A 20,020-nucleotide genomic window follows, 5' to 3' on the forward strand; every position below is an offset into this window, starting at 1 on the left:
GCACAGTGTTTCCAGGTAGGTTATTACTTTCTCAAAGTTCCTGAATACATTCATTTATCAGTCTAAAATGGGCACACTTGAATGCCGAAACTGGCACCTTGCCCTAAGTGTCCTTACCTCCGGGGTCCTTGTCTGGATTGTATTCTAAAGCATTGCTACAGATGAGGTCAATATCTTGAAGGAAATCTTTAGCCGTTAGATAATTATGTTTATCAATTTTAGTTATTATTGTTGATAAATCCATTGGTTCTTTGATTACTTCAAGATAATCTGAAACCTAAAACAAATAGGATGCTTTAATGAAAATTACATCTGGCTTTTTATATGCTTTAGTTCACAAAAGCACAAATTAAAAACAGAATACTTTAAAACTTAAATCTAAGTAGCTAATTGTATAAGAGTAAAATTACAATGCTTTTTATGCTACTAAAGTTACTATCTGACATACTTTCCATGAAAAGCTTCACGGTGCTCATCTTGAAATTTGAAACCAACAGTCAGTTTTTGGTTTTTAAACCTTTTGGGTTTATCTGAGAAGAGAATGTGTGGGTAAAGTACCCAATAAGCATCAGTAAATGTGCTACCACAAGAAATGGAGGAGGGGGGGTTATAGGAGAGATTTTTTTTATATTAATACAGAATTTTGGTATATGTTTAAAATTTTTTTCAACAAAATTTCTTTTTTAACTCTATAAGGTGAACCATTTCATGGGAAGTACTTTCTACTCCTTTGGAGTCATTACACACATTTTGTGTCAATTAAATAAGTATGTTTTTCTAACCTGTAAAGAGCTTGCTGGACTTGTCTCTACATATAAATGATTCTACAGTAAGACATTCAGTCAGGATTTATAAAGTAAGTTTTATGTTTTAATGTCACATCACCAGTAAGGAAGGATTAGCACGCTGTATTTATTGTTTTCTCAAGTGGAACCCTCAAGTAGTAAACTGTAATCTGAAAGCAGTTTGAGAGCAATGTCTAAAATTAGTACAGGACCAACTTCTGGGCAGCTTCTGCTGTCTGAAAGTGAGAGTTTGTTTTCATATAGCTTCCAATGACACTGATATCATGATTTCAAGTTTATACACAGACTCGTGCATACCCATGCACGCATGTAATTTGTGCATGTTTTTCAAATTTTAAGGCCATTCATAAGTTGTGTGACTGTCAGCTCTAAGTGGGATCTTATTGCAGGCAGGAATGGAACTATTAGTTGGACTTAAGGTCCAGTCATTGTATAAAAGTGGAAACAAATATTTATAAAAGGAAAGGCATTTAGAGTTTATACTATTAAGAGTATGAAATTTTAGCACATACTTAGTTTTAAATTCAGTATGTTTTAAATATTTTGCTTTCTTCAAATGACTTTAAATTTGATAGTATTAGCCACTTCTAATGCATTATTTGAGCATATACTTTTATGTCTTAAACGACTTAGGAATTATCTTGTTTTCCCTTTTCTATTCTTCCCCTGCTACTCCTGCTTCAGCTTTGAGAGCAAGACCAGAATGAACCTAAGACAGAAAAGAGGATCATAATATTAACTAAAATTATTACCTAAACCTTAGCATTTCTCTTCCTTTCTATTTCTTTACCATGACTTATAAAACATATTCTCTTAAAGATGGAAGCAATCTGCCAAAAATTTTGTGATTAGGAAGAAAAAAGTTTCTTGAGCAAGAAGAAAACTAGTTAATCTGAGCCTGAGAAGCAGGGCTGGGGGATAGCTTGGCTGGTGGAACAGTTGCCATGCATGCAAGACCCTGGGCTTAGTTTTTTTTTTTTTTTTTAACTATAAACTGGTTGGCCTGTGAGCTCAGGCTTCTTTTTTTTTTTATTATTTTTTTTAAATACATGTTTGTTTATTTTCTCAACAGACAAACAAACAAATAAATGTAAATAGTTTGAACACATTTCTTTTTTTTTTTCTGGGCTTTGTTCTTAGGACCATAAAAAGAAATCTTTTATGATTATTTCAGATGAAAATCCTATAAGTGGTTTTTTTTTTAAGCTAAAGGCATATATTACACATATCTTACATGTCCTGCTATTTCAGCGGGAAAAGGCGAGAAGATAGCTAAGACGGAAAAGATGAAAGACTGAGGGCTTTCAAGCATAGTGATGCATGCCTATAATCAAAAATTTGGGAGTTGGAGGACTGCAAGTTCAAAGTCATCTAGGTCTACATAATAAGACTCTGTCTCAAATTTAAAAAGTAAAAGACTGTAGGCTTTAAATTTGAAAAACCTTCCCAAACTTGGCTGTCATTACCCAACTTCCTCAACTGAACCAGTAGAAAAGTAACAAAATGACCTTGGATGTTTTTTGAAAAGTATCAAATGGACTACTACACATTGTAGATAAACATCCAAATAAGAATTCTGACAGTCCCTTTATTAAAGAAGGAGAAGATGTGTATTTTCAGAGTTGTTGAAGGGAAAATGTAACGCTAACCCATTCTTCCCAGTCACAGATGACATAATGGTTCCAAAGGAATCTGCTCAGGTCCAAAAACACAGATTTCACAATTAGGACACACATTAAACTTTGAATCATTTTATAATTCAAATTTTTTAAATGACAAAAAAAAAACTAAAAACACCAAAACTGCTCAAACATGGAGTCTGAACTTATAAGGAGAAGGCCAGTAAAGATTATACTGTGGTCATCCACACTATATTATCCCAGGATAAAGTTGGTTTTTTTTTTGTTTGTTTGTTTTTAATTGACAGCATTCTAATGTATTCCAAATGGAAAATTCCTTTTCTCACCATCACAAACCAAGTTCCCATAATTACACAGAACGATACACATACAAAGTGAGGAATTTTCCACTGGGAGCAGAGAAACTCTTTGGAGAAGACAGATTAAGTGCATGGGATGTGCGACTTAACAGGAGGCCTTTCTAAAGCAGAAAGACTTTACTGCCTCTTTTCACAGTTACAAACAGTTAAGGAAATGCCAGTACTGGCACCAATGCATTGATACCAATGTACATTTAAAAGCAGGATTTATCCTGGAATAAAAATAGTCTATTATGGACATTTTGCAAAAGTAAATTTTAATCCTCTTCTTAAATTGAAGAGTAGTGATCACAGATGGCAATAATAATTAAGAGGACATATACAAATTGGTCACTAATTTCACTCAAAAGTCACCAGATGTTTGCTGATGACACTGGTAGGTATTATATTACATGGATTAAAATTTTATAGGCTAGGGGTAATATTCATCCATGCCTTTGCTTTTTTTCCTTCCAAAAAAGATGTCAATATTTTTTTTCTTTTAGCCAGTTCAACTTCACTGTTTGCACACTACTGAAACAAGACCTCTTCAATATCCACCGGTTTGCTGAAGATGTTAAAGCGTTTATCTGTGGCCAGCCTCTTGGTAACATCCCTGAGAAACAACCGCAACTCTCTTAATGTATTTTCCTCCTGGTCTTCCATCCGATTTTTTTCTGATTCTGATAACTGACGAGGAGGAGATGGTAATGCAAGTGGGAGCACTTCCATAGCACACAGAGCTAATAAAAAAAAAAAGAAAGAAAAAGAAAAAAAGAGAAGAAAAGTGTTGAGGTTTTAACATGGTAAGCCAGGGCTCAATTGGACTTTGTATATTCTCCCAAAACAATCTTTAAAAGAAAGGAAATTACAAGTGTATGTGAACCATGAAAACCCAATAAGTAAAATTTCATATGGAAATTAAAAGTAAGAGAATAACTTCACCTTATTGAATAATTACAATAAGTCCCCTGGCCCTCTAAGAATTCTACCCTCATATTTTGTATATTATTTATCCATTTTATTACTGAAATGTTTTATTTTCTACTGTAAAGTGCTAAGAGATGTTCATATAATCTTCATTATATTCTTTAGTCAGATGTATGGATTACAAAAATTATCTTTCAAGCCAGGTGTGGCAGCACATACATTTAATTCCAGCACTCTGGGAGGCAGAGGTAGGAGGATCTCTGTGAGTTCCAGGGGGCTAGAGCAACACAGTTGAGATCCTGTTTCAAAACAAAATGAAACAAAAACAAACACCACAACTTTCATAAAAGTTTTTTAATTTTAATAAAGACAAAAAATGTTTTGTTTTGTTTTGTTTTCCTGGCATCATACTAAAGCTCAGGACTCAAATGCTAAGTATTTTGACTAAATCTTTAACATGAAAAAAGAAACTCAATAAAGCAGCTCAAAGAGAAAAAAAAAAGCGGTGGCTCATGCCTGTAATCCTACCATTCAGGATGCTATAGGAAAATCATGAGTTCAAGGTCTCTGTCTCAAAAAATTATAAAATGGCAGTAAGATAGCTTGGTGGGTAAAGTTCCTTGAGGCTTAAATTCAATCTCCAGAATCCACAGAAAGGTACAAGGAAATAACCAACTTCATAGAGTTGTCCATCAAACACAAGCACAATATTTAAAACATAAAGAAAAATAAAATATTAAAAAGAAAAAAATAGAAAATCCAAGCCAGGCATCATTATTCACTCCCAGCACTTAGATTACTAAAGCAGAAAGTTCATGGTTAGCTTGGGTTACAGATGAGTCTAATTCAAAATAAATAAAAAAAATAAATTCACATAGATGGGACTAAAAATAGACTTATCTAAGAGTATATATATTATGTTATAAATAATGTCATATATGAATATATATAAATAATATATTATATAACATAACATAACATATAAACAACAAATAACAAAACAAGTACATATTTATAGAAAGGTAAGAACAGGAAAGAAAAATATTTAGTATCCTACAAGAACCGTTAAAAGACATGTAAAGAACAAGGGGTGGGGTTAGGAGATAACAAAGTAGTTCTGGAGGACTTGGAAAGAGTAGGTGTATTAAAATACACTTGTGTTGGGGCTGGAGAGATGGCTCAGTGGTTAAGAGCTGTTCTTCCAGAGGACCTGATTCAACTCCTATCACCCCTATGTAACCTCAGTTTCAGGAGACCTGACACCCTCACAAGGACATATAAGCAGGCAAAACACTAATGTTCATAAATAAAGAAAATATTAAAAAATATACTGAGATATATAAGAAATTCTCAAAGAATTAATTTAAATGGCATTTTAAAAATGGGTAATATGGGTTTAAAATATTAAAAATATACTGAGATATATATGAAATCTCAAAGAATTAATTTAAATGGCATTTTTAAAATGGGCAATACGGCTTTAAAATTATCTTAACAAAAATGTTTATTTCCTCATAACGTTGAAAGATTAAGGAGCAGGACTGCATCTTTTATGTACCTTTACAAGTGGGGGAAATAAATCCTCTTCAATGTCTTAGACTGCAGGTCTTCCCTAATTCAGAGAGTTGAAACCCAACAAATTCTTTAGCTTTTCTTAATACCATTGCTCCAAACTAAAGAAAAATAAAATGCTTAAAACAAGGCTATGGAAGTCTTTCAAACCCTCATAATATATTCTAAATATTGTTTTAAAAACTTTTCAAGTAAGCCAGAAAAGGCCATATTCTAACCCACTTTGACTGTCAAACTTCACAGTCAACGTGTCTGAGTCTGTAATCGCCTAGGAGGTTTACCTCTGGTTTTGTGTAAGGAAGTGTCTAGTGAGGTCTAAATGAAGGGGGTGGACATTTAGAATGTGGGTAGCACCACCCAATGGACTGGGGCCCCAGGGGAAGGAAACACACTAAGCACCAGCATTCCCCACCAGGCTTCCTGGCTGCAGACACATGATCAGTGTTTTGTTCTCTCTCCACTGTGATACTTTTTTTTATCAGGATCAACTGCACCTACTCAAAATGTGAGCCACAACAAGGTCTCCTTCCTTAAGTATTTTTTGTCATGCATTTTATAACAACAAAGAGAAAAATAACTAACACACCACCTCTTAGACGATCAAATCTGCCCTGGTCCACAAAGGAATAACTTCTGTTATCCACAACCTGCCATTTCTAGTCTGGATACTTCAGATAACTGAAACTGAGTAGAACTGTTAACCTTTTCCCCTTGGCTTTTTCGGCTGTTGAATGCAGACTCTACCAGAAGCTCTGAAGTGCTTGATAAAAGTTTAACAAAGATATAATTCTTAATCTCAGATCAAGTAAACACACGACCATTTTCAACATGTCCACTAGGTCAATGAGCTTCCTCAGTGAGTAAAGAAAGGTGTTGGCCACCAAGACTAATGGCCTAAATATTTTTTTTTAAATTTCTTTTATTACTTTTTAAAAGGAAGACAAACTATCTTTTTTTCATTTTGCATACCAATTCCAGTTGCCACTCCCTCCCCTCCTCCCATTCCCACTACCTATCCCCCCCAACCCCAACCCCCACCCACTAAACAGAGAGGGTAAAGTACATTGCTTTGGAAAAGGTTCAAGCCCCCTCCCCAGTACTATATCTAAACTGAGCAAGGTATCCATCCAAAAAGAATAGGTTCCCCAAAAGCCAGTACAAGCAGCAGGAAGAAATCCTGGTGCCACTGCCAGTGGCCCCGCAGTCTGACCCAGCCATAGCTATACAACTCTCACCCACATTCAGAGGAACTAGTTTTATTGAGGGAGCCATTATGGGACTAGCAAGAAACCTGGCACTAGAGAAATTGCCAGGAATCAACAAGGATGACCCCAGCTAAGGCGCTAAACAACAAAGGAGAAGGTACCTGAACTGGCCTTGCCCTGTAGTCAGACTGATAAATATCTTAAATATCACCATAGAACCTTCATCCAGCAATTAATAAAAACAGAGCAGAGACCCACATTGGAGCACTAGACTAGCTTCCAAAGTCCAATCGAAGAGTGGGAGGAGTGAGAATATGAGCAAAGAGGTCAAGACCATGACAGATACACCCACTGAAACAGTTTACCTGAGCTAATGGGAGCTCATCAACTCCAGCCGGACAGGGAAGGAACCAGCATAGGACCTGAATATTTCTTAATTCCATTCTGTCGTTTTTCTTATAAAGGCTTTTGGGGCTTACCAGTATGCTTCCTTCGTGGTGGTGCCAATGACGCCTGATGGAGTATAAGTTCTTGGAAAAATTTTCTTCGATCTTCTTCAATAGGCCTTTGAATATATAATACCTCTTCATATTGTATTCTAAAGATACATTTAACCTATACATATAAACAAAGAAAGAGAAAATTAAAAGCATTAGATCAAATTACAATTCCTTCAATATCTAGTACCATTCTTAAAACACTGAACATTAATTCTGCTGGCAAATATGATTTCATGAACTAAAACACAATGGAAAAATGTCCAATTGTCCAAGAACTTAAAAAGTGATTAGGTAATATATATGTAAAGATCATCAGACAAAAGCAAATCGAAAAGTTGATTAAACTGATTGATAGACATATCTCAAAGAGTTATTACATAGAACTAAAAAATAATTATTTAGAATCAGGAGCTGGAAGCATATTAACAATAACTTTTTAAACTCTTCATATTTCTTTCAGCCTTGTCTACAGAGTAAGTTCCAGGACGGCCAGTGTTACACAGAGACCTTGTCTTGAAAAACAAAAACAAATAAAATCCACATATTTGTATTTCTTTTTTATTGAGCTCTACATTTTTCTCTGCTCCCCTTCCTGTCACTCCCCTACTCTTCAACCCTCTCCCAAGGTCCCCATGTTCACAATTTACTTAGGAGAGCTTATCTTTTTCTACTTCCCATGTAGATCAGACCTATGCATGTCTCTCTTAGGGTCCTCATTGTTGTCTAGGTTCTCTGGGATTGTGATTTGTACGCTGGTTTTCTTTGCTTTATGTTTAAAAACCCATGAGTGAGTACATATGATAATTGTCTTTCTGGGTCTGGGTTACTTCACTCAATATGATGTTTTCTAGATCCATCCATTTGCCTGCAAATTTCAAGGTGTCATTTTTTTCTGCTGTGTAGTACTCCACTGTGTAAATGTACCATATTTTCCTTATCCATTCTTCGGTCAAGGGGCATTTAGGTTGTTTCCAGGTTTAGCTACGACAAACAATGCTGCTATAAACTTAGTTGAGCACATGTCCTTGTGGCATGGTTGAGCATCCTTTGGATATATATCCAAAAGTGGTATTGTTGGGTCTTGAGAAAGATTGTTTCCTAATTTTCTGAGTAATCTCCACACTGATATCCAGAGTCTGTACCAGTTTGCACTCCCTCCAGCAATGAAGGAGTGTTCCCTTTACCCCATATCCTCTCCAGCATAAGTTGTCACCAGTGTTTTTGATGTTGGCCATTCTTACAGGTATAAGATGGAATCTCAGAGTTGTTTTGATTTGCATTTCTCTGATGACGAAGGATGTTGACCATTTCCTTAAATGTCTTTCAGCCATTTGAGATTCCTCTGTTGAGAGTTCTCTGTTTAGGTCTGTACTCCATTTTTTTATTGGATTATTTGTTCTTTTGATGACCAATTTCTTGAGTTCTTTGTATATTTTGGAGATCAGACCTCTGTCCAATGTGGGGTTGGTGAAGATCTTTTCCCATTTTGTAGCTGCCATTTTGTCTTGTTAACCACATCCTTGGCTTTACAGAAGCTTTTCAGTTTCAGGAGGTCCCATTTATTAATTGTTTCTCTCAGTGTCCGTACTACTGGGATTATATTTAGGAAGTGGTTTCCTGTGCCAATGTGTTCAAGTGTACTTCCCACTTTCTCTTTTATGAGGTTTAGTGTGGCTGGCTTCCTGTACAATAAAAGAATTTCTGGAGGCATCACCATCCCTGACTTCAAACTCTACTACAGAGCTACAGTACTAAAAACAGCCTGGTATTGGTATAAGACAGGAGGACCAATGGAGCCGAATCAAAGACCTGGATTATTAATCTACACATTTTTGAACACTTGATTTTTGACAATGAAGCAAAAAATATCAAATGGAAAAAAAGAAGGTATATTTAACAAATGGTGCTGGCATAACAGACTATCAACACAGAAGAATGATAATATCTAACACCATGCACAAAACTAAAGTCCAAATGGATCAAATACCTTAACGTATTTGTATTTCTTTGTATTTCCCATGCTCTGTTTTCCCTACCAAGTCTATTTCACTGTATCCTCTGGAATCTTGGTTCTGCTGTCAATAAAGTAAACTTTTAGACATTTGATAGACTATCCCATCATACCTTACATGAAAATTCAAAGTAAACATAAGTCAGTAGTTCTCATCTCAGCAATCACCTCTCATCTGTCCACTTATCTAGGCTTTCCATACACTACCCTCTTTTACAAGATATGCTACTTAAATCCTTTTACACCATCCACATTTGTCACCATGACACTTAACACTGTCTTTGATTTTTTGTTTGTTTGGCTTTAGGTCTAACTTATATCTTATGGGCTCCAAACTTTCTGATAAAGCTTTTTTTGCACCATTTAATCCCTGCACTTGGAAGGCAGAGGCAGGCGGATCTCTGTGAGTTCGAGGGCAGCTGGTCTACAAGAGCTAGTTCCAGGACAGGCTCCAAAGCCACAGAGAAACCCTGTCTCGGAGAAAAAAAAAAAAACTTATCTTATTGTTTCAAGTATTTCTCCCATTTTTTGTTTACCTTTCATTCTATCAATAGTGCCCAGTAATATACAAAAGTTTTAAAATTTTTTAAGATCCAACTTATTTATATTTAGCACTTTTTGTTTGTTTTTGCTTTTTTGGTGTCATGTCCAAGAACTCACTATCAAACATGGTGTTATGAAGTTTTCCACCTATCTTCAAAGTTGTAGATCCCATTTATCCTCATCTCCATTCACTCCTCCTCCATCTCCATTCAATAAATAAAAAAGATGTTGAATGCATGAATAAGAAATTGGACCCCATGGGGAGGGGACAACTGAAAATGGAACAAAGACCCAAAGGTAAGACATGGCTCTATACAATCCTAGAAGAGAATAACTCCTTGGTTTTGGCCTTATACCAAAACACCATGCTGTTCCCCTTAAATAAAGACAATCGAAATAAATTTGGAGGGCTGGAGAAATGGCTCAATGGTTAAGAGCACTGGTTCTTCCTTCAGAACCCAGGTTCAGTTCCCAGCACCAACATGGCAGCTGACAAATGTCTTTAACTCCATTTCCAGAGGATCTGAAACTAAATAGTTAGTTTTATTACAAGGCCTTCTTCTTGTTTCTGTAGACACCAAGCACACACAAGGTGCACAGACACACATGCTGGTAAAAACACCCATAAATATAAATAATAGAATTAAAAAAATTTAAAAGAATTACTATTAGTGCATGATATTTGAAATCAGAGATACTTTAATTCAAATCTTTGCTCTGTCATTAAACAGTGGGGAGACCCTGAGTAAGGCCCTGCAGCTCCACAGCCTTTGTTAACACAGAGCAATGACTTCTAAAGATTTTGAGAAACATTGTATGACACCTGAACACAGTTCTTCAAAAATAAAAACATTCATTTAACCCGGTATTCTAGTAATAGTTATTTCTATTATGAAATAGATGCATACTAAATGTTTAAGAAGATATGAAAATAAACATAAAAAGATCTACTGTTTTTCTGGACTACTGGACTAGAAGATAGAAACATTAAGAGCATATAAAAGAGATTTTATTTTGTCCTAATACCAACACACAAGTCCCATGGAAATAGTTCGTTGAAAAATAGAGCAGAACTAGACATGGTAGCTCACATTTAGGGGGCTATTTAGGGACTAAGGCAAGAGAACTGTCATGAGCTTGAAACTAGCCAGGAATAGATAGATGGATGGATGGATAGATACATGTATGCATGCGTGTGTATATATATACATATATATGTATATATATACATATATATACATACATGTGTATATATGTGTGTATGTATATATATACATACACACATGACAAATGCAAATTTTTTCCATTTACAATAGTACTTATTACATAATATTTTTAAATTGCACAATTATACAATCAGTATACAGAGAATTCATATAATCTTCACCTCAAAATGTAGAAATTCTTAATATCTATGATTCATAAAAGCTAAAAATACAGCTGGGTGGTGGTGGTGCATGCTTTTAATCCTAGCACTTGGGAGGCAGAGGCAAGTGAATCTCTGTGAGTTCGAGGTCTACAAAAACTAGTTCCAGGACAGGTTCCAAAGTACAGAGAAACCCTGCCTCAGGGTGTGGGTGGGGAGCTAAAAATGTAGAACATCATAGAAAAGGAAAAGAAGCTGAAATCTTAAGTTCAATGCTAACAAACAATGTTTCAGCTGCAATCAGTACCTTGATTTTTCTGACTACCACACACAGCTAAACTATACCCTCTACTAATGATAAACTAAAGTTATGATTAATAGTATTGTGAGTGGGTGGCTGATGGAGGAAGGTCACTGGCTAATAAAGAAACTGCCTTGGCCCATTAAATAGGCCCAGCCTTTAGGTGGATGGAGTAAACAGAACAGAATGTTGGGAGGAAGAGGAAGTGAGCTCATACACCTTAGCTCTGCTCTCTGGGGCAGACGCAATGAAGCTCCGACCCAGGATGGACATAGGCTAGAATCTTCCCGGTAAGCGCACCTTGAAGTGCTACACACATTATTAGAAATGGGCTAGTCCAGGTGCGAGAGTTAGCCGAGAAGAGGCTAGATATAATGGGCCAAGCAGTGTTTAAAATGAATACAGTTTGTGTGTTGTTATTTCGGGGAAAGCTAGCCAGTGTCGGGAGCTGGGCGTCAGGAACGCAGCCCGCAGCTCCCTCAACAGGTAGCTACTCTTACAGGGGACCCAAATCCAGGTCCCAGTACTCATGACAGAAAACTGACTACTAACTGTCTGTCACTGCAGTTTCTGGCCTTTGTGTGCCCTTGAACACACATATATACACAAGCATACATAATTTAAAAATAAAAAAGATTTCAATAAATTAACTATTCTACTCAGGCCACTAAGAGGTTTCAGCAGGCATAGATATTTACCACACAAGCCTGATAATCTGAGTCTGATCTGTAGAACTCAGAATGGAGGAGGGAGCTGACTCCCAAAGGTTGTCGTCTGACATATACATCATGACCTGCATATGCACATACAATATATACATACAATAATAATTATTACAATTATATTATTATAAAATTTAAAAATAAACTGCTTTCCTATAAGAGCAACAAATTATTCAAATTTATTTTATGAAAACAACTAACAAAAAGTGAAACATGAAAACTCAGGAAATAAATACTTTAATCAACAAATTCTACATAATCATGTTTATATTACATAAAACATAAATATTTTAGCTGAACTTTATTTTACTGTATCTCCTAGAAAACTATTTCTCACTAAGTACTTCTAAAATATACCATTTGAAGATCAAGAAAGACTGGGGTATTAAAATTATTTTTAAGCAATTTCATTCAATGCCAATTTCTTCCCCTCAATTAATTATGATTTTACTTTAAGTCTGAACTCAAAAGTAAATTTCAGTTATTTTTTTAAAACAAAAATGCACAATAATATTTAACTCAAATGTACCCCTACTAATGAAAAGCTACATGTCAAATTCCATCAACTGATCTCACAAAGAAGCATGAAGAGGACCATTATGAAGGGCCTGGTGATTGAAGAGCTCAGCTTTCTGAGGAGTCACACATGTCAGGCTCTGTTCTACACATGAACTGTCTCAGTCTTCATAGCAGTGAGGAAGATTACAGCAAACAAGAATAGTGGCTAATAAGCTGTAGATCTTGTATACAAACCCTGATTTTACTCTAATTAAAAGTTGTTTAATTTAACAAGTCAACTATTTTTTAATAAGGCAAAATAAATATTGAGGCGCTTCTTACCTCTTCAGGGAGCTCACTGTACATGGTTTCAGAGGTAGACAATAAAAATATAGGTGAAAAGGATGGTATATCCTGTAGCAGGGTCAGAAAAGTTGCTCTCACAGTCTCGCTGACAGCTTCCCACCAATCACCAATATGAGGCATATAAACAACACTAGGTACTGTTCTTCGAGCTTCTCGAAATATCTAAGGAAAGAATAAGTGTTTTTTTAAGCTCAAATTGAGTATTCTCCCCCCCCACACACACACACACCCCTGGAGACAGGGTTTCTTTTCTCTGTGTAGCTTTGGTGTCTGTCCTGGAACTAGCTCTTATAGACCAGGCTGGCCTCAAACTCACACACATCCATCTGCCTCTGCTTCCTGAGTGCTGGGATTAAAGGTGTGTGCCAACTGAGACAAAATGGGGATGTTCTATCGGGAACCCACTAAGGCCAGCTGGCCTGGGTCTGAAAAAGCCTGGGATAAAACCGGACTGGCTGAACATAGCGGACAATGAGGACTACTGAGAACTCAAGAACAATGGCAATGGGTTTTTGATCCTACTGCACATACTGGCTTTGTGGGAGCCTAGGCAGTTTGGATGCTCACCTTACTAGACCTGGATGGAGGTGGGTGGTCCTTGGACTTCCCACAGGGCAGGGAACCCTGATAGCTCTTTGGGCTGACAAGGGAGGGGAACTTGATTGGGGGAGGGGGAGGGAAATGGGAGGCGGTGGCAGGGAAGAGACAGAAATCTTTAATAAATAAATAAACGGGAAAAAAAATAAAAAAATAAAGGTGTGTGCCACCACTGCCCAGCTCTCAAACTGAGTACTCTAAAGACTACATAGCAACCCCTGTATGCAATATATATATATATATATATATATATATGTTCAAAATTAATTTCTTCAAGATAAGATATGCAAGTCTATATAGGTAACTCCTATGTATTCTTCCTTCATCCCCAAAAGGGTATTTTGCAATTTAACTACTCCTATTCAGTACATATTAATAAGATAAAGGTAGAAATTGTTTTATTTATCATGTACAATAAGACATACCACTATAAAATATGCTGCAAATAAAAAATAAGCATAACATTTCTATTGCCTATGTTAATTTAAGAGTTAGTGAGCTTCAGTAAGGAAGAAAAAGACAACATAGTTGAAATACTTAGGCACAGGGCCTAAAATCACTCAACACATGAATACATATTTTGGCCATGTTGTACTACCCTGGAGCTTAAATTTAGTGAACTTTCTGCTTACACACTTATTCACCTCTTTCTATTACTTAAGCTTTAATTCTTCATAGTCACAAAATATCCTTACTCCTCAAAAGAACATTAATAAACTGGACAGTAGTGACATATGCTTTTAATCCCAGCACTCAGAAGGCAGGCAGACTTCTGTGAGTTCAAGGCCTGCCTGGTCTTCAAAGCAAGTTCCAGGATAGTCAAGGCTATCCAGGGTAGCCAAGAGTAATCCTGTCTTGAAAAGTCACAATCAATCAATAGATAAATGAGCAAGGAGCTCTGAGACATTCCATTATCAGAATATTCAAAATGACATTTCCTCGGTTGTTAAAAATGATACTTCTCGGCAAACACACAACAGTAAGAACCAGACTGGTAAACCAGAATTTCTCTTCTCTATGGGTAAGTTAACAGCTGTTGAGCCCATCACTGAATTCTTGTAATATACAATCTTGTCACTGTTTTTAACAAGTTTAGATATAAACAAGAACATCTGACAATATCTCTTTAATCTAACTTGAAAGTTCTATTTCCTAGTTATTTCCCTCATTTTAAACAAACTATGATGAGCCTTTGTAATGAAAGATGAATTAGAACCTAACAGAAATTATCAGTAGCAGATGTGGTAATGCATGCCTATAATTCTAACTTTGTAGGTGGCTGAGGCAAAAGAACTGCAAGTTCCAAGACAGATGGGAACTACATATCAAGTCTGAAGCCAACCTGGGCTATATAGCAAGATCTTCACACACACACACACACACACACACACACACACACACACAAATAAATAAACATACAGGCAAAAATTATGAGAAATACAGAAATTTTCTAAAAAATAAAAAGAATTATTTTTATTTCAAGAGCATGCTTATCAATTACATGAATTTATTCAATATTTTATACATTAAACCTTTTGAATAACATGATATCTGCTGCCAACTCAGTAAGTAACCAGAGGTGCACACAGACTCTCCCCAAGCATGAAGAAACAAGTGATGTTCCCTCTCACATGTGTGCTCCTTCCTTTCTTGATATTTGCATATCCACCAATCCAGAGCAGCTGTGCAACCCAGTTCTACTTCAGGATTCACAAATGCTAACTTTACATAAAATACTCATCCTAAATCTTAAAAATTCATGGTTTTTTCCCTCCTTGAAGCTCTCACAGATCTTCATAAAAGCAGAATAGCATAAATAATTGGCAAAAGGAACAACTCACACAGAAGTTCAAAGGCAACTGAGACATTCATTTAAAAAAAATTACTGCATGTCACCAAGATCAGTCATGGTATGAGGAAGACAGTAACTAATTCTTACTGCCACTATCTAATTCCCCTGTATGTGCTGGTAAACTAGGAAAGAGAGAAAGGTAACCAAAGCAAAAAGACTAGCAAACAATAGCTTACTCATAAACTTCATAAATCAACCACTAAATTTAGCCATGCAAGTTATCACCACATGCCCAGTGTGTAAGAGAAAGCAAAACATCCCTGCATAAAAATAATTTTGCCTATCATTCTAGTGCTTCTGTTAGATTGTCTAGGAATACATGTTGAAAATATTCAGTTGTTACCATGCATCAGAGTGAGTACACACTGCACAGAAGGTTAGGGATAATAAGAACCTCATAAAGCCAGATGTGAAACAATGCAGTCTAGCAAGTGCACTGCCTGCCTGGCAGCCATAAACTACACACAAACACAACCAATTCTCAAAGATAAGGGTTTGCTTCGATTTCCTTTTTCTTTTTATCAAATCCTCTCCAAAATTTATAATTTGAACATAACATTGTTATTTCCGGTGCCTCTAGGAAAATACCCTTTTCCTTATAGAACTTAAAAGCCGTATTAGAAAGCCTAAGCAGGTAAGTCTAACACAAATAGAGAGAAATCCAAAACGCTTCACATTTCTACTTTCTAGTCTGTGAGTACAATAACAACGGGAGACTACATGAGATAAACAACATCTAGAGATTATTTCCATGTTTCTTCTAAGCCTTTAGTTGGGAACCATGTTTACCTTCTAGAAAAACTAAAAAACACTATTAAAGTATTTTCCCTTTTAATTCCTTGGTTTGTATCACACAATACTACAGTAAGCTTTCATATTTTTAAGTATAAAACCAACTTGTTCTAATTTCCCATTTTTAAAAAAGATTTATTTATTTTATGTATATGAATGCTCTATGAACTTTATGCAAGAAGAGGACATCAGATCCCACTATTCCTGGTTGTGAGTCACCATGTGGTTAACAGGAATTGAACTCAGGACCTCTGGAAGAGTAGCTAGTGCTCTTAACTGCTGAGTGATCTCTCAAGCCAGAATTTCCCAGTTTTTTTACACTAAAAAAAAAAAATATAGCTTCGTGGTAAAGTGCTTGCGCAGTATGTGGAAGAACCTAAGTTCAATTGGGAGCACTTAAAGTAAATAACAAGCCTGAAACTAGCATTTTAAAATTCTTGAGTATAAACATCAGAAAAAAAGAAATGCAATCCTATTGTGACTTTTGAGTTATTGGTTTGGGAATAATGTAAAAGCAATCCTTCAGTAGTTTACCCATTATCATGAGACTGTGTTTTGATGTTGGGGATACAAGGTCCTGGGGATGGAACCCAGGGCTTTGCACACAATAGCCAAGTGTCACTGAGCTACATCCCCTGTTGGTAACTTTTAAAGTTATGGTCTAAAATAGTCTTTCTGGAATCAAATAACTGTAATTCAGAGTAGAAAAATAGAGTCTAGTTTTAATGAAGTGGCACCTAGCTGGGAACAACGGATGCCATTTGAGAACTAGGAAAATACTCACCTATAAGGTGTCTTGGATTGGTGGATGTGCAAGGTGTAGTAGAAAACAGAAAAACTGTTATAGAGAAAAAAAGACAGTAGGCCAAATTACTGAACCAACCGTTTCAAAATACCTCTGACATGACCAGCACTCTTGCACAAGTAAAATGAACAAACACCAATGTCTGTTCACACTTCATTTTCATTTCTTTTCAGCATCCTTCTTGACCCAGATATTACAGTCTCTTAACTAGGTTTTCTTTTAATTACTCCTGTTAAATATCAAAGGCAAAACCCAAGCTACTGGAGCTAGACATACCCAAATCAGGGGAGTACTAATGATACAAACTGTACTTCTAAGAGCTCTAGTTATCTGAAAAGCCAAACTTACAAGACAGTACTTTAGCACCAAATTCAATAGTTTGGGGGCTGGGAGTACTGCTCAGTGGCAGAGCATTTGCCTCACGTGTGTCCACAGACCTCTCTGTGTGAAAGTTTCCCCATTTTCTTTCTTCATTTTGGCAGCTCTGGGAATCAGACCCAGAGTCTTGCACAAGTTGCTCAGTGTTCGACCAATGAGCTATATACACAGCTCTGTGCATTTTTTAGGTTAAGAATTTGTAGCCCCATCATAAAACAGCTATTTTGTTTACAAAATTGAAATCTACATGAAAAAAACATCAAACTCAAATGTGAATAAAGCAGAAAGCTCAAAGCCAGCTATGCTCTGACTTGACTAAAAGGGGCTATCACAAGAAAGAGGTGAACATCTTTATGTCACCAAGAAACTTCCAGAATTTGACAGTTACTTAGTATTATTTAATATTATAAAAATACTAAATTTATGAAACACAGCTAAAATCAAAATTTGAGGAGATAAAATTCAATTTTTACAACAATGTTAAACCACTAATGAGTTCCTTGTATCTTGCTATCACAAAATACATAATATCATTGATGATTTATTCTATTGACATCATTTTGCTACATCTATATTCTATTCACCTAAGATCTACTGAGCATGTTCTGTGAAAGCAAGACATGTCTGACCTCTGAAAACTAAGGGTTCAGGAAAAAGAGGCACCAAATTTTTCTACATAAGTATAAAACCAGCCAGGGATGAAGCACACCTATACTGGTTTTCTGAACTGTGGCAATACTACAAAACAACCTCTGTGGAAGGTAAATTATCTGATATTTTTATTCCTTAAAACTTTTGGAACTCAGCAACTGTTACATATTCTCAAGCAATATAATTTAATTTACTTACAAACTCAAGGAGAGTGTATGCCACAGAAAAACCCAGATACCATGTGAATGAACACAAAACAACCAGAGTGTGTGTGCTTCAGCAGCACATAAGGTAAAACTGGAACAATACAGGAGATTAGCATAGCCCCTAAACAAAGACGACATGTAAATTTGTGAAGTGTTCCATATTTTTTGGGAGAGAGAAGATAGAAAGAGAGAGGAGAGAATAAAAAGTTGAGTAGGCAGGAAAGGAGGGAGGCTCTGAAAAAAGCTGGGGAATGAACATGATCGTTGTATGAAAAAATTTTAAGTAAACTAAAAGGGGGGTGATGAACTGCTGTAAATATTAATCCTTTAGTACTTGGTAGTACTAAAGTACTTAGTGCTAAAGTAGTACTTAGTGGTACTAAAGTACTTTGGTACTAGTAAAAAAAGGTTTTCCACGGGAACTTTTATATACTTTCTTACTGGGAATAGAAAAATACTAAAATTTTCACTAAAATAAACACTATACAATACCTAAATTCTAAGCTTTTGATAAACCACATAAAGGGGCTAGAGACACAGCTCAGTGGTTCAGAGTACATGCTTCTCTTCCTGAGGACCTGAGTTCAATTAAGAGCACCCACATCAGGCAGCTTACACCTGCCTGAAACTCCCACTCCAGGAGAATCTCATATCTCTGACCTCTAGGGCATTTGCATTCATCTATACACATACAGATATATACAGATAATTAAAATAATAAAAAACCTTTAAAAAAGGAAAAACCACATAGATTAATTTTAAATATAATATTCAACCTTTTTTCTAAGTCAATAATGAAAACAATATAGGAGACAGTACTCATTCTTTGAGAATGAAAAATAAGTGAAAATATAAGTGGAATCACATTATTGTTGATTTTTAGGTTTTTTTTTTTTTTTGTCTCTTGTGGGTTCTAAAGGGAGGTGAAGAGAGAACGTTTCATGTAATTCAGGGTGACCTTCAACTCACTATGCAGCCAAGGATGACGCTGACTCCTGCTCTACCTGTCTCCACCTCCAAGTGCTAACACGCTGATTATGTTGTTGTTTTTATTCTACTTTATTACATACTAGTCCCAACAAGTCTCTTATTATAGATTACTAACACCTGAGGGTGTATTGTAGGGCTCAAAAACTATATGTGAAAAGTATTAGCCATGAATATGATTTCCCATTTACCTTGGAGTACTATGACATGCTCAATAACGTAAGAGCAATACGTGTACACGAACAAAACCTTATTATACCTACTAATGACCAGAGACTGCTGAGAACTGTATCTCAAAATTGATCTAGTTAAGACATACAATGATAACACATTGGGGTGCATGTTTAAAATGCAAGTTCCTGAAACCTATTCCAAAATCAGTAAAATAGGACCTGTGGGTCTAGAGTAAAGGAGTCAGAAATTTCAGTAAATGCCTCAAAGCAATTCTAAGGCACACTAAATCTTAAACAGTAAGGGAAACTCCTCAGTAGGCATTAACTTCTCTAATATATTTCATTCCTACTATTAACTAAGATACCAGGCAGTCAGGTGGCTAAACAAAGTTTTGATATACATTTTGCTGTGTATGTTTTAAAGAACAAAGTTACCACCATCCACATAGTGTAAAGAATACCACAAGGGCTTTTTTTTTCATTTTATCATGCATAAAAATACACCCCTTTAAAGGCCACTTAAGATTTCTTCCCTCTTTTCATGTTCATACTACACTATTAAATACCCAACCTACTTTGTATTAAGTATGTTAGATGGTACCAGTAAGTAGATACTTTTGAAGTCAATCCCAAGAACGCACATGCTAGAAAAAACTATCTTCCAAAAGTTTTTCTCTGGCCTTCACATATGTACATGGCACATGTGTGTGCACATGCATACACACAAATAAGTAAACACTGTGGAAAAATCACACACATTAGAGAAACTCATGCTAAGTAA

At 35.9% G+C, this 20,020-nt stretch overlaps 1 protein-coding gene and 1 pseudogene across 4 annotated transcripts in view; one reads left to right on the forward strand and one right to left on the reverse strand.

Moving 5' to 3' along the window:
• The window catches only part of Atad2b (ATPase family AAA domain containing 2B), a 151,030-nt gene that overhangs the window by 51,175 nt on the left and 79,835 nt on the right, over nt 1-20,020 (reverse strand). For 3 of the 4 annotated variants that reach the window (XM_041642944.1, XM_041642947.1, XM_041642929.1), the window contains exons 19-22: nt 12,775-12,960; nt 6,971-7,106; nt 3,331-3,527; nt 118-277 (exon numbers count right to left, since the gene is read on the reverse strand). In XM_041642944.1, the coding sequence (XP_041498878.1) occupies nt 118-277; nt 3,331-3,527; nt 6,971-7,106; nt 12,775-12,960 (679 nt within the window). The remainder of the gene's footprint in view (nt 1-117; nt 278-3,330; nt 3,528-6,970; nt 7,107-12,774; nt 12,961-20,020) is intronic. The other variant, XM_041642936.1, reaches the window with a different exon arrangement.
• LOC121443791 lies at nt 18,145-18,245 on the forward strand (annotated as a pseudogene).

This window comes from Microtus oregoni, unplaced genomic scaffold, assembly GCF_018167655.1.
Source record: "Microtus oregoni isolate MIOR12 unplaced genomic scaffold, Mior012 000002F_ref0000024, whole genome shotgun sequence".
NCBI classification, from domain to species: Eukaryota; Metazoa; Chordata; class Mammalia; order Rodentia; family Cricetidae; genus Microtus; species Microtus oregoni.